The 14,355-nt window shown below is 43.9% G+C and overlaps 1 protein-coding gene across 1 annotated transcript in view; it reads right to left on the bottom strand.

Annotated features, from left to right (window-relative positions):
* Positions 1-275: 275 nt before the first annotated feature.
* Positions 276-14,355, bottom strand: part of Ube2e1 (ubiquitin conjugating enzyme E2 E1) — a 59,322-nt gene continuing 45,242 nt past the window's right edge. The window contains exons 4-6 of the mRNA XM_057769513.1: positions 3,139-3,271; positions 1,958-2,105; positions 276-1,045 (exon numbers count right to left, since the gene is read on the bottom strand). Coding sequence (XP_057625496.1) covers positions 948-1,045; positions 1,958-2,105; positions 3,139-3,271 — 379 coding nt within the window. The 3' untranslated portion in view covers positions 276-947. The remainder of the gene's footprint in view (positions 1,046-1,957; positions 2,106-3,138; positions 3,272-14,355) is intronic.

The following is a 14,355-nucleotide window of genomic DNA, read 5'->3' as shown; positions in this document are numbered from 1 at the left end:
GATGTGTGTGTGCAGCCAACTTTCTCCTTCCATCTATGCCTAAGTTCCAGAGGCTGAACTCAAGCTGCTGGATTTGCATGGCAAGCACCCTTTCAGTAGCGAAGGTTGAATAGGACTGGAAAGATTGGTCAGTAGTTAAGACCCAGGTTCAATTGCTAGTACCTACACAGTGGCTCACAACCACCAGTAACTGATTCCACGGGATCCAGTGTCCTCTTTTGGCTTCTTCAGGTACCGCATGCACAAAGAGGAAATGAACACAGCCGGGTCAGGGTTGTTCTTAATATTGTTTATTAGCACAGTAACAAATGCAGACGTAAGAAGTCTAAAACACATAACCAGTCCACTGAGCAGTTCCTATTTCACGCCTACAGTTAACAGCTTAAGGTATTTCACTACAGGGTTCCACAAATCCTGATTCAACCTTTAAAGTACTTGCATATGAAATAAAATACATTAACTACTCGTTTCCTACGTGGTGTCTCATAGCCAGGTGTCCATTTTACATATACGAGGTAACGATCTCTACAAACTGTTAAATACCATTGTTTTCCTCTAAGAAGGAAAAACAAATTCCAACTTTTTAAAAGAAGAAAATAGGACTTTGCATCAATGGCCAAGTGTGTAACCTATACAAATGTAAGCTGATTTTGAAATTACAGTAGACTACACTCAATGAAACCCAAGTGTCTATATGCGCATTCTTTCCTGTCGTACTAAAAGTAAGCTAATCTCGCAAAACTGACAGCTCTAAAAGTCACTATTACCAATTTGTCTACTGTAGCAAGATACCTTAAGTTACAACAAAATCTTAGGAAGTAAGACTGAATAATATCTGTTATAGAAATACCCTACTCTTTACCAATTCCCACCCTCCCCCACCCTTTCAAAATCATAAGCAGCTCTCTTCTGTGACAGACAGATAATGTAAGAACTGAAAACCCAGTTTATGTAGCGTATCTCTTGGTCCACTGTCTGGCCATTCTGTCGTGTTCTGCTCTGTTGGTCATGTACTGAGTGGCAATACTTCCCACCAAAGGGTCAGCTGAAAGAAAAACATGTAGACACTTTAGATAGAAACATACAGCAAACAGTTATGACCATGCCCTATGCCTGAAACACCAGGGGGTTTTCTTCTAATTGTTAAAAAATAAACTTAAAAAGATTTGTTTTATGTGTATGGATACTCTGCCTGCAGGCTGTAGATGTGGGCTGCCATGCAGGGGCTGGGAATTGAACCTGGGCTCTCTGCAAGAATAACTGCTCTTAACAGATGGGCCATTTTTCCAGCCCTATCTTCTAATCTTAATATAAAGTAAAACAAGGGAGGATGGGAGGAGTCTTGCTAAAAAATGGAGTGGCCTGGCTATATTTTCTTATTTTTTTCTCTCCCAACAAGTAACACTCCTGTTCTTCATGTGTATGACCAAACTTACAAGTCAGGACCAGCTCTGCTCACTGATTAGAGCACTGTGGATGCTGTGAAGTCTTTGTGCCCAGTGCAATTGACACTATCTACTGTACACTGTATATATTGTACTCTGTATCCTGGAGAAGGCCAAAGCCCAGACCTCCAAGTAGATGTGCTTCTCTGAAAATGGAATGCCTAATAAATCTGTATGTGTAAGCAGAAAAATAATTCTTTTTATTTTAAAATGATTAGTCCCAGTAAGATTACAATTCTGCAATCACACATACTTGGCAGAAAAATACCACTTTCAAAAGTGAGAACTGTCTGTGGAGCAAGTGCTCACTGAACCACTACCCAAACAGGGAGGCAACAGAGCCACCCACCCACCCAGCCAGCCTCAGTGCTAACTTAGAATAGTTGCTTTTCCAACTAGTGGGTTAAATTCTCAATTAAAATGTCCTTTGAAAACTTGGGTCTTAGTTTATGTGGAAGACAAGTACCTTTTCATTTAGTAAAAAGCAAAACACTGAAGATGATCAGCCTTACCAGGATTGCAGTCTGTAAGGAGTGAGCAGATAGAGAGGAGAACTTTCGAGATGGTTAGTGCTGGGCTCCAGTTGTCTTTCAATATGTCCAAGCAAATAACTCCTTGACTATTAATATTACAGTGATAAATTCTTGTACGAAATGTAACCTAAAAATAAGGTTATTGTCAAAGAGCATTCAGGTAGGAGACTTTGTACTGTATTTCAGCTGACTAATCCCTAAGATGTATAAGACTTGGCTATAGGCTACAGAGCTTGCTCACGCCATTTCCTTTCATTTTAAGGCAATGCCAATTGCCAAAGGCAAAGGGAGTCCAACACTTACTCTATTCTTTTTCTTTCTTGCTTTTTTTCAAGACATGGTTTCTCTGTGTAACAGCCCTGGCTGTTCTGGAACTCACTCTGTAGACCAGGCTGGCCTCGAACTCTGCCTGCCTCTGCTGGGATTAAAGGTGTGTGTCAACACCGCCAAGCAGGGTTTTTCTTTTCTTGATCAGGCTAAGCTCATACTATGTATCCCAGACGAACTGCAAATGTTTGATCCTCCTGCCTGCTGCCATTTCCAGAGTGTTGGGATGACATGTTTAGTTTAATTTTAATGCTTTAAATATGAGTATTTCTAAGTTTGAATTGTTGGCTGTTTGCTGACCTCTTGTGTTAGCTGGTAGTAATACACTGCTTTTGAATAAGCTACACATCTTATAAGACTGACTATAAACAGCACAGATTTTCAACACGTACCCCTAGACATGCCTATTGCCAACTGAGGAGCCAATCAGCAGTCACCACATTCACTAAAACTAGCAAACACTGCACACCCAAGAAGCTCAGATCTGGGCTGTACCTAAATCATAGACTTTACTAAAATGGAGTGCCCATGGGTAAGGAGGACACCAACACAAACATGGAAGAAATCTAGCTTTTGTGACTACATTTTAAAAGTTTTAATGTAGCCGGGCGATGGTGGCGCACGCCTTTAATCCCAGCACTCGGGAGGCAGAGGCAGGCGGATCTCTGTGAGTTCGAGACCAGCCTGGTCTACAGAGCTAGTTCCAGGACAGGCTCCAAAGCCACAGAGAAACCCTGTCTCGAAAAACCAAAAAAAAAAAAAAAAAAAAAAAAAAAAGTTTTAATATATCTTTTACAGAAACAGTCAAATCTGGGAATATGTAGATTTCTTACCTTTGGAGGCTTGAAGGGATACTCTGGTGTAAAAGTTATATCAAGGAAGAACACACCACCTTCATACACAGATCCCGGGGGCCCGAGAATGGTTGATCTCCACTCATAGATGTTGTCGCCTTTGGGACCAGCACTGAAAAATAACACCACCAGCAGATAAAGGACAGCAACACCGTCTCAGAAAAGAGCCCCCCCCCATCCTTTTGGTTTAATGTCTGGGTTCTCTTCATAAAGACTGTGGTATAAACTCATCATCCATCAGAAAGTAAACCATGACAGAATAACATCTGGTCCATGCTAAGCTTACTAGTTATAACCAGACATTCAACTCTCAAACGTCTTTACATGTAAGGTAACAGCAATTAAAGATGTGTCTAGGAAGCTAAGTTGGTGATCTCAAGAACCCCAGAACAAGTCTCACTCACTCAGTATGTGTGTCTCCACCTAGCACTTCTCATCCCTCCCCCTCCCCTAAGTCCCTCCCTCCCAGGGGCTGGGCTTCCGCTTCCCTTCCCCCAGCTCCTCTACATTATAACTCAGCTGTTCTGCTATGGGCTCTCTAGGTTCACGAACTCTATTGGCTTTTCTGGTTTCTCTCTTGGTTCGCTTGCCCTTGTCTCTCTTCTTTCTCATCTCCCTCCACTCCTGGGCATGGCCCTGTTTGGTCTGCTGGCCAGCTTCAGTCTGGACTCTCCCAGATGCTTCTGCCTGTTCTCCCCCTTCTTCCTACAATAAAGCCTTCTCTTCAACCACACCTAGGACAGGTCATGTCCTCATCTGTCATCCAGTGACAAGTTTTCTCAGAGCTGCACCAGCTCTTGTAACTATCTCTAGAGCCAAGAACCTCATTTTCTGACTCACAGACTGACTCTTCCTTGTACTCTTTCTCCATAATCTTCGTCCTACTAAAGTGCTTGGCAGAGTTCAGCCAGGCTAGCCTATTAGTGAACTCCAGATTGAGACAAAAACATACACGGTTGACTTCTAGTCTCCACATGCATGTTTATGGACACGTACACACACACGTACACACACTATTGCTTTAGCCAACAGATTTCTAAGCTCCTCCACTTTTGGTCCCCCAAGACAGAGTGGCCCAGGCTGGCTTAGAAGTCATGATCCTCTTGACTCAGCTCCCACAAATGCTGGGTCATCTGTAATCCCAACTTGTTGACTAGACTTTTTACTTTATAAACTAATGTGAATGAGAAAGGGGAATGTCAAGTGTGTAATCAGTTTTCACTTTAGTGAAACTTGAATAAGCCATTAACCAAACCCTATTCTTGTTAAATATGTTTGGTTAGGGGCTGGAGAGATGGCTCAGCGGTTAAGAGCATTGCCTGTTCTTCCAAAGGTCCTGAGTTCAATTCCCAGCAACCACATGGTGGCACACAACCATCTGTAATGAGGTCTGGTGTCCTCTTCTGGCCTTCAGGCATACACACAGAAAGAATATTGTATACATAATAAATAAATATTAAAAAAAATATGTTTGGTTATACCCTCATTTGGCTAGAGTATCTTTCTTAAACATTGCATTGGCTTCCAGAGTGCTTTGTATCCAAGCACCTTAACAAAAGTAGCAAAGCTTCCCCTCTAATTCTAAGATCTATGAAGAGTGTAATACAACCTACCTGCTCCTATCAGTAAGGAAATTACTATGGCAAGGACAAGAGTTGGGAAACAGTACATTCTGCATGCAGCCAGATGGCACCGGAGCAGACAAAACTACTCCTCTCGATCCCCAGACAGATTTCTCTGTGTAGCTTCTCTGGCTATCCTCAAACTCAGGGATCCTCCTGCCTCTGCCTCCTGACTGCTACAATTAAAGGTGTGTGCCACCACCTGGCTCAAAACTGCTCTTCTTAATACACCAGATTTGCTCAAAATCTCAATGAATGCTTACACACAGGGCAGAGTGTCAAATGTCCATGTTTGGGGGCTGAACAAGACAAATGTCCTCCAAAAACTTGTGTTAACTAATTCAAAGCTGGTCCCCCGCCCCCTAGGGGACAGAGATAAAGTAGAAAGGAAGGGGAACAGAAGACCACTTGTAGAATACTCCTTAAACCTAATCACACATTTCCTTCCTCCTGTCTGACTCAAAGTTAGGATGAGAGAAGGAAGAAAATAACGTGACGAGAACAAGCTTAACACTAGTGACACTGGGCCTGTAAAATATGGGCCTGACCAAACCGGGGTCACCATGTGCAGCAGGAGCCCAGCCAGCCCTGAACACTTACTCTGTAACCCTGAGCAAGTCACTAAGCCAGTTCAAGCTCTCCTCAGACTCAGCAGCATTCAGGAAAGAAAGGAACTGAGGGCAACCCAAGACTGGCTCCCGGGCTTCACTCAGACAGTACAGCCTTTAAAACCTTTTAGTGATGGATATGCCCAAGGACTCAAAGCCAGTGTGGTGGACTATAATCCTCCTTAGGCTAAGGCAGGAGGCTAGCATGGGCTGGAGACTTGCTTTAGGTTAGATACCAATAGAAAGCCACTCAACTATGTATACACAGAATTGATATCATTTTCACAAGGTGGGGTGCAGGGAAAGACTTTTTTTAAATTCTTTTTTATTGCTTTACAAATAATACCATTCAAACTTTCCACCTCCTTCCCTCCTCCCCCATTCACCCTCCTCTTTCCCCCTCCAGTCCTAAGAGAGGGCAGGGTACCCTGCTCTGTGGGAAGTCCAAGGCCCTCCCAGGGAAAGACTTTTTAAAAAACTATGTATTTCTACTTATGTATATGTGTCTGAGTGTGTGTGTGTGCGTGCGCACACGCATGTACACACACACAAGCCTTTAGGTCAGCAGAGGGCATGGGATCCCCAGGAGCTGGAGGTCCTCTGTAGGAGCATCAAGTGCTCTGGTCTGCCGAGCCACCTCTCCAGCTGCACCAGTTGTCTCCTAGAAACATGCTACGACCCCTGGGGTAAAGGTGTTAATTTTACTTCATCTCCCGAGAACAGAATGAGTTCTAAGTCATCAAAAGCTAACATGTTTGTGTCTCCTACTTAACCTCCAGTGGAATGGTACCTAGGGGGTTGGACCCTTGGCCAGTTAGGTCAAGAATGTGGAAGTCGTTCTATATGAGCTAAAACAGACCTCACCAGCAGAACACTAGTTTTCTATCTACCACATGAGGGCAGTGCCACAAGACAGGTGTCTGGAAACTAAGAAATAATCTCTTACCAAACTAAACCACCAGCACTTAGGTCTTGGGTTTCTTATGTGCCAAACTAACAGGAAAGCTAAGCCCTTGAAAGTTTAATGAACACTACTATTCCAAATTGTTTTCTAAGAATATTCGCTGTCACGGTGACAACATGGCTCAGCAGGGAAAGATGCTTGCTGCTAAGCCTGACAACCTGAGTTCACTCCACAGAACTAACTTTCCACATATGTGTAGACCAGGCTGTCCATGAACCTGGAGATCCAGCCCCCTCTGCCTCCAGAGTGCTGGAATTAAAGGCATGTGCCACCACAGTCAACATTTTAACTTTTTTTTTTTTTTTTGATTTGAGACAGGGTTTCTCTGTAGCTTTTGGTTCCTGTCCTGGAACTAGCTCTTGTAGACCAGGCTGGCCTCGAACTCACAGAGATCCGCCTGCCTCTGAGTGCTGGGATTAAAGGCGTGCGCCATCACCGCCTGGCTCATTTTAACTTTTTTTTTTTTTTTTTTTTGGTTTTTTGAGACAGGGTTTCTCTGTGGCTTTGGAGCCTGTCCTGGAACTAGCTCTGTAGACCAGGCTGGTCTCGAACTCACAGAGATCCGCCTGCCTCTGCCTCCCGAGTGCTGGGATTAAAGGCGTGCGCCACCATCGCCCGGCTACTAGCCTGGAGCCAGACTTGATAATGCTAAGAAGTCAACCTAGAAAGAAATAAGAGGGCCAGTACCCTAGAATTGACATTGCCTCTTAAAAACAGAGCTTAGCAACATGCAGACTCTAAATGCAACTGATGGGTCTCAAACTTGATTGAACATCAGAATAAAACATGGAGCTAAAGGTTCCTTAGCTCCCTTGGCCAGCTGTACTGTACTGAGTGTGTAAAAGATGCTCCAGTTACCCATATGGAGATGCCCCTGCTTCTTCTCCTATAGGAGGTTCACAAGTGGACTCAAGTACAGGTCACTGGAAGTTGAGCCTGGACCCTACAGTCCTGGGACACAACTAGAAACGGAATCAAGACTGTTCCTTTGTAAGCTTAAGAAAGGTGTAGAGATGTCGGGCGGTGGTGGCGCACGCCTTTAATCCCAGCACTCGGGAGGCAGAGGCAGGCGGATCTCTGTGAGTTCGAGGCCAGCCTGGTCTACAAAGGGAGTTCCAGGACAGGCTCCAAAGCTAGAGAGAAACCCTGGCATGATAGATATGTACCATTGCACCCAGCTGCCCGTCCATTTTCGGCTAAAATGGCTGAGCACGTTTACACTCAGGCAGCATCTCCACTGAGTCAACAAAGACCCCAAGGTGCATGTGACCCCATGGCACATGCTCACCTCATTAATGGTACACTGCTAACTATAGTAATTTATTTATTTAAATATTTATTGGTTTTCAAGACAGAGTTTTTCTGTGTAACAGCCTTGGCTGTCCTGGAACTCATTCTGTAGACCAGACTGGCCTTGAACTCACAGAGATCTGCCTGGGATTAAAGGCATGCGCCACTACCACCCGAGTGCTGAATTCTTAAAACTACCATTGGCAGTAACTTCTGCTCAACACATGTGGCTTAAAGAGAATTTAAGTCATTTATGATACAAGCCTAAAAGCAAGCAAGCAAACTGTTAGACAAGGACAAAAAAGTCCTGTCACGGGAGCAGTCCTAGTAGGACCCGATGCACTCTCTGGATTGACCCAAACTTGTGCAGTATAAAATTTCCACAAGAAACAACTTTTGTTTGACGGTGACTTCTGAGAGTCCTCCCTCCAGCATGATCCAGCTCTTCCAAGCACAGTCAACCCAGTTACCTAGTTTTCAAAGGAGAAACCCTGAAGCAGGGGGTTACAATCCATTGTAACTGCACTTCTAGCTGTCAGCTTTAAACTTTTACTAGGAGACAGCACCTTGGCTTACACACACACACACACACACACACACACAAAAGCCCTATTTCTGGTATAAACCTTCAGGTTTCATTTTTGAGGCAGTTCCGTAAGTTTACAATCTTTCCTCCTCCATCTCTGAGGGCTAAGATTATAGGTGTAAGTCAGTGAATCCAGCTATTTCAAGTACAAATCTAAAGACTTAGTTATCTGCTTAAAAAACAGAGGTCATGGGGTTGGGAAGAGAGGACAATGAGGCTGAGCTAGAAGCAGGGTGACAGACATCAGCGGGAAGTGGGAGGAAACAGCAGCGCGGTCCACTGAGCGAGCATGTTTCAAACAGATCCCAAGTGATTTCCGGCACCCACGACTGGATGGCTACTCCATAAAATAAAGAACCAGCATCCCCAGGGTACAAGAGGCTGTAAAGACTGCCACCTGGCTGGTTCCTCCATGCGTCTCCTTGATAAGAGTTAAGGTGGCAAGCAAGCCAATTCTATGAAGCACACCATTCACACACAACACTCCACCCAGCCCCACATTTCAAAATAAGTCTCAGTGCAGTGGGTGACAGCCAGAGGCTACCGAAGGCTAAGTTCAACAGTGTCACCGTCATTTCACCGTCATTACACCTGAGAGGGAGGATGGCACTCCTAGTGTCTGGCAGATACTAGGATCAGACAGAGTCAGAGGATGCGCTACTTAGCATCCTGAAGTGCAGACAGGGCACAACACAGAACCACTCCAGGTGCAGACTCCAGCAGTGCCGAGGCCAGGAGAACATGGCTCAAGGTCAAGCCTGGAAAGGAAAGGGTTTTAGCTGGTTACACTAATACCCAACATTATTTTACTCTTCTGTGCCTTCTACAGGAAAAGAAATACATACATATTATTACTGTTGGGTCTGCACGTACTCCGAATGTCCTACGAACTTGCTACTCAAAGTATAGTCCCTAGGCAATCAAGTAACATCAACATCCCTTGGGATTGTGCTAGAAATGCACACACCAGTCTTTACCCTAGATCCAAACCACTTGCTTTTTAACAAGATCCTAAATGATTCTTGAATACACTCAAGTTCAGAAGTCAGCTATAGCAGGCATTAGTGGCAATAAAAAGATTTCTAATAAAAAGTTTTACTTTTAAGTTATTGTATTTAGCTCTTTCCTTCCTCAACTCTGCAGTAAGACAGCTCAACCCTCAAAATACTTAGTTCTGTCAGATGGCAAATACTCAAACACTACTCAAAATTCTTTTCTTCCCCTACCCCCTTGAGTAAGGGTCTTTTACTATGTAGATTCTGGAACTCACGAAACCAGGATGACTTAAACTCACAGAGATCTACCTGCTAGGATTAAAGGCATGTGCCATCACCGCCCGACTAACCACCAACTCTTTTGTTCAACGACAGTGGCTTGCAAGGTAGATTGGGGTGTGTGTGGAAGGAGATTGAAATTCTAGAAAACTTCACCAGAGACAAAGAGGCCTGACATAGTGGCATACAGTCTATAAACCTCAGTCATGGAGAAGCTGAGGCAGAACGGGTGACCGGAGTGAGTCAGACAACCGACCAAGGCTTGGTATGTGGATGATTCAGAAACATCTTTGATTATTCCTCCTCACTGCCCATGCAGGTTCCACGCTGCAAATGTTGCCAATATCAGAATGCAAGTGGGGACCGAGCCGGGGTTGGAACCTTACTACATAATTTTTAGTCACTGACAGTGTGACATAAAACTGATTTTTAAGCCGGGCAGTGGTGGCGCAGGCCTTTAATCCCAGCACTCGGGAGGCAGAGGCAGGCGGATCTCTGTGAGTTCGAGGCCAGCCTGGTCTACAAGAGTTAGTTCCAGGATAGGCTCCAAAACCACAGAGAAACCCTGTCTTGAAAAACCAAAACAAACAAATAAAAACTGATTTTTAATTAATAGTAGCAACAATTTTAAGTGGCTTTGCAGTCCCTGTCGCTCTAAAAAATATCATTTATATAAAATTTTCTACTTTGGGAGGGGATTTCAGAACACTTCCATACTTTGCAGTCAAGCCTAGAACTTTCTTGCCTTCCCCTCCAACCTGCACGTCATTCTTGCAGGACATGCAGATCCGGTCCACGTACCATCCAGAACTCATCTGGACTTCTTTGGAGGACAGACATTCTTTAGGGAAAGCTGGCATTTATATAGTCAGGGAAAGAAAGGCCCTGCAGAGCTCCTACGATCCCATTCAAGAAACTCACAAGGGGGGCTGGAGAGATGGCACAGAGGTTAAGAGCACTGCCTGCTCTTCCAAAGGTCCTGAGTTCAATTCCCAGCAACCACATGGTGGCTCACAACCATCTGAAATGAGATCTGATGCCCTCTTCTGGCTGCAGACACACAGACAGAATATTGTATACATAATAAATAAATAAATATTAAAAAAAAAAAAAGAAACTCACAAGGTCAAGACTTCTCACAAGTGCAAAACGCTCTTTGTCATTTTCACTCAGAACTTCCAGGGATTTTCCAACGCTGCAGCTGTGCAGGGAAGGAAACGAGGCAAAGAACCCAGCTGTCTTCTATTACGACATTAAAGAAACTTGCAAATGTGTAAAACAGCACTGCTCTTCTAAGGTTTTTTAATTTTGGAAAATAGTTATTTTCATTTAAAAGGCTGTTTATATTAATTGTTATTTTAAAATTAGATTTTAATGTTTGTTTGAATTTGGAATACAGCAAAGTTCCATAATTATTAGCTATACAATCATATTATTGGGTCTAATGGAATGGTCTAATAGTGTAACGGAATATTTGTTTTAGTGGTACTAACACTTAAACCCTGGGACCTGGTTACTCTACCCAATACCACACAGCCCCTGCATTTACAGGAGACTTTCTTTTGCCAGAGATGGGATACTGCTGTATAGCCCAGGAGGGCCTGGAGATCTGTAATAGTCATGCGACACCATGTCTAGCTCTTGTCAGTCTCTGCTGGGGTCTTGAAACCAAACCATTTGAGAACAAACTAAGTAAATTATTTTAAATGTTAGTGAAATTAGCTAAAACAATTGGGCATCAAACATGGTGGTGAACCTGCAATTCCAGCATCAGACGATAGGCAGGCACAGGGATGTATCTCAGATTAGGCCAGTCTGAACTAGACAATGAGCCCTATCTCAGAAAACAAGGACTCGGGGATATAGCTCAGCTGTAGAGTACTCAACCTGGCATTTTCAAGGTTCTGCGCTTCATCCCCACCATGGAGGTACATGGGCTTAATCCCAGCCCGGAGATGCAGAGGTAATCAGATCCCTGTGAGTTCAAGTCTAGTCTGTTCTACATAGCAAGTTCCAGGCCAGCTAGGGCTACATACTGAGACATTACCTTTAAAAAGAGGAAGGGAGGAAGGAGGGAGAGAGAGAGAGAGAGAGGGAGGGAGGGAGGGAGGGAGGGAGGGAGGGAGGGAGGGAGGGAGAGAGAGAGAGAGAGAGAGGGAGAGAGAGAGGGAGAGAGAGAGGGAGACGGAGAGGGAGAGGGAGGGAGGGAGGGAGGGAGAGAGGAAGGATACAGATCTAGGACCTAGAAGAAATGCAATTAGGTAGTTTATAGTTTGGGAGAAGCCACTGTCACCTTAACCTACAGTAGAGACTGCCATGCACCTCGGCACAGCCTTTACTGTCCTAGAGCCGTTGTGCTCAGATTGCTTACCCAGAGGGTACCTCTTCATAACTGCATTCTTTGAAATGTCACCAATTTCTTTTTAATATAGCTAGTGAAATGTGTATGTAAGTCTATGAAATACGACTTTTCAGCCAAAAACAGTCCTTGTTTCTTTCCTTACAAAGAAAAATGGGGCTGGAAAGAGGGCTCAGAGCCTAAGAGCACTTGATGCTCTTGCAGAGGACGCAGGCTTCATTCCTTCATCTACACCGAGACAAATGCCTGCAACTCCAGCTTCAGGGGATCCCATTCTCACATGGTGCACACACACACACATGCAGGCAGATACCCATACGTGTAAATAAAAGTAATGAATATATTAAAGGAGAGACTATTTCCTTTGATACACGGGCAATGCTTCTTTTCATGTGTCTTAGAAACTCACTGCCTTCTACAAAAGGCTGGTCACCTAAGGCTCACTGTAGAGGTCACCCAGAGAATGGGAATCACCGAGATGGTATAGATGTGCCAGCTGTAGCTCTGGTTCCCAGCCCAGGCACGAGAGTGGAGAAGCCCTCAGAGAACTTACTCAGTCCTACCTGTAGTTAGAGCCCAAGTGAACCCTGTCCCAGTCAGACTCCAGACTCTTATAAGGAAGGTTACAATAATAATTAGTGGCTTTTCAGGTGTTTTTTCTTTAACGTAGCAATAAAATAGCTGATAACTCTTTTGTTCAAAATTAATTTACCCTGATGTTAAAGCTACACAGAAAGACACTGAAAACCAAGAGCAGGAAAAGGGGACTTGGAGTGTCAGAGTCAGTACCAATGTCAACTAACAACACACCTAGGAACTGGGAACTTGGCTGAGAAATTACCCCAACTGCAGGCACGTCCGTGGGCCATTTTCGTGATTGCAATTTGATGCAAGAGGGTCAGGCCAACTGTGGGTGGTACCACCCCAGGCAGGCTGACCTGGGCTGTATGAAAAGGGGAACTGAAAAAGCCAGTAGGAAGTATTTCTCTATCATGTCTGTGCCTTGGCTTTCCTCAGGGATGGTCTATAACCTGTAAACGGAAAGAAACTTTTTCTTCCCAAGTTGCTTTTGGTCATTTTTTTTTTAAAACAGCAGCAGAAATCAAACTAAGAAGGACAAAAGAATATTTAAAGTGCACAATATTAACAGCAAAACTATTAAAAACTTAATAACAATGGGAAAAAAAGCTCAGGCATGTCTCAAAATGGGAGACCCATATGGCTAATAAAATTTTAATCTTAATTAGTCCTACAGAAATGTAAATTAACAACATAGTAACCTTTTCTGTATTAAAATGCTGGCTCTCAGAAGATGTCCTAAGGAATAACTGGACATGTGTACTGGCTTCAGTATAAGGATATTTAAAAGGACTGGAAGATGACAGAGGCTGTGTGTTGTTGCGTGTGTGGAGTCCAGAGGCAGACACAGATGTCTTCTTTATGTTCTACCTTACTTTCTAACCCAATGTATATGACTGTTTCGCCTACATGTGTGCATCTAGACATATATGTATGCTCTGCCCATGGAGGTCAGATGAGCTTCAGCTACAGGCAGTTCTGAGCTGCTTGACATGGGTGCTGGGAGTTGAACTTTAATCCTGTGGAAGCGCAGCAAGCACTCTTAAGCACTGAGACATCTCTGTGCCCCCCTCCCCTTGCCACCTTATATTTTTTAAGACAGGGTGTCTCACTGAACCCTGATGTTTTAAGTCTTGACTAGCTGCTCACTAAGTTCTAGGGTTCTAGAGATCTGCCTGTCTCTGCTCTGTTCCCATCCTCCTTCCGGTGTTGTGGTTACAGACATGTGTAGCCATGCCCGGCTTTATGCGGGTGCTGGGGATCTGAGTGCAGGTATTCAGGCTGGGTCCTCGCCCCTTCCACCTTATTTATTTTATTTTAGTTTAGTTTTTGAACTAAATCTCTCACTGAACCTGTAGAGAGTTGATTCACCAGAATGACTGGCCAACAAGCCCCAGGATCCTGTCTCTGCTTTCCCTAGCACTAAAATTACAGAAACCTACCACCATGACCAGCTCTTTCATGTGGGTTCTGGGAACTGAACTTAGGTCCTTATAGTTGTATGACAAGCACTTTACTGACCATCTCCCCAGCTAAATTTTGGACAGGACACAACCATATAGTAGTAAGTGTGCATTAATGTATGACTGGCAAATGATATGAAGTTAAGCACAGTGTGTTAATTAAAAAGAAAAAAGTTCCATAGCAGCATGCAAACAATCTCATTTTTATAAGCTACACAATGCAGCCAAATGCTTTTTTAAAATCCATTGATAGATACCCGAGTTAAGACAGAACTGGCCATCTAGAGTTATGTATGATAAACATGGGTGTGGAGGTATCTCTGCAGAATGCTATCTTTTATTCTTTGGTGGTATGTCCACAGAAGAGGAATGGGTGAATCACCTGGAAGACCTATTTTTCATACTGTGAGGCATCTCTGTGCTGACTGATTCATGATCTACACAGATACTG

The sequence above is a fragment of the Chionomys nivalis genome, chromosome 5 (assembly GCF_950005125.1).
Source record: "Chionomys nivalis chromosome 5, mChiNiv1.1, whole genome shotgun sequence".
Taxonomy (NCBI): domain Eukaryota; kingdom Metazoa; phylum Chordata; class Mammalia; order Rodentia; family Cricetidae; genus Chionomys; species Chionomys nivalis.
The sequence above is the reverse complement of the archived record's forward strand: the minus strand, read 5'-3'. Positions and strand labels throughout refer to the sequence as shown.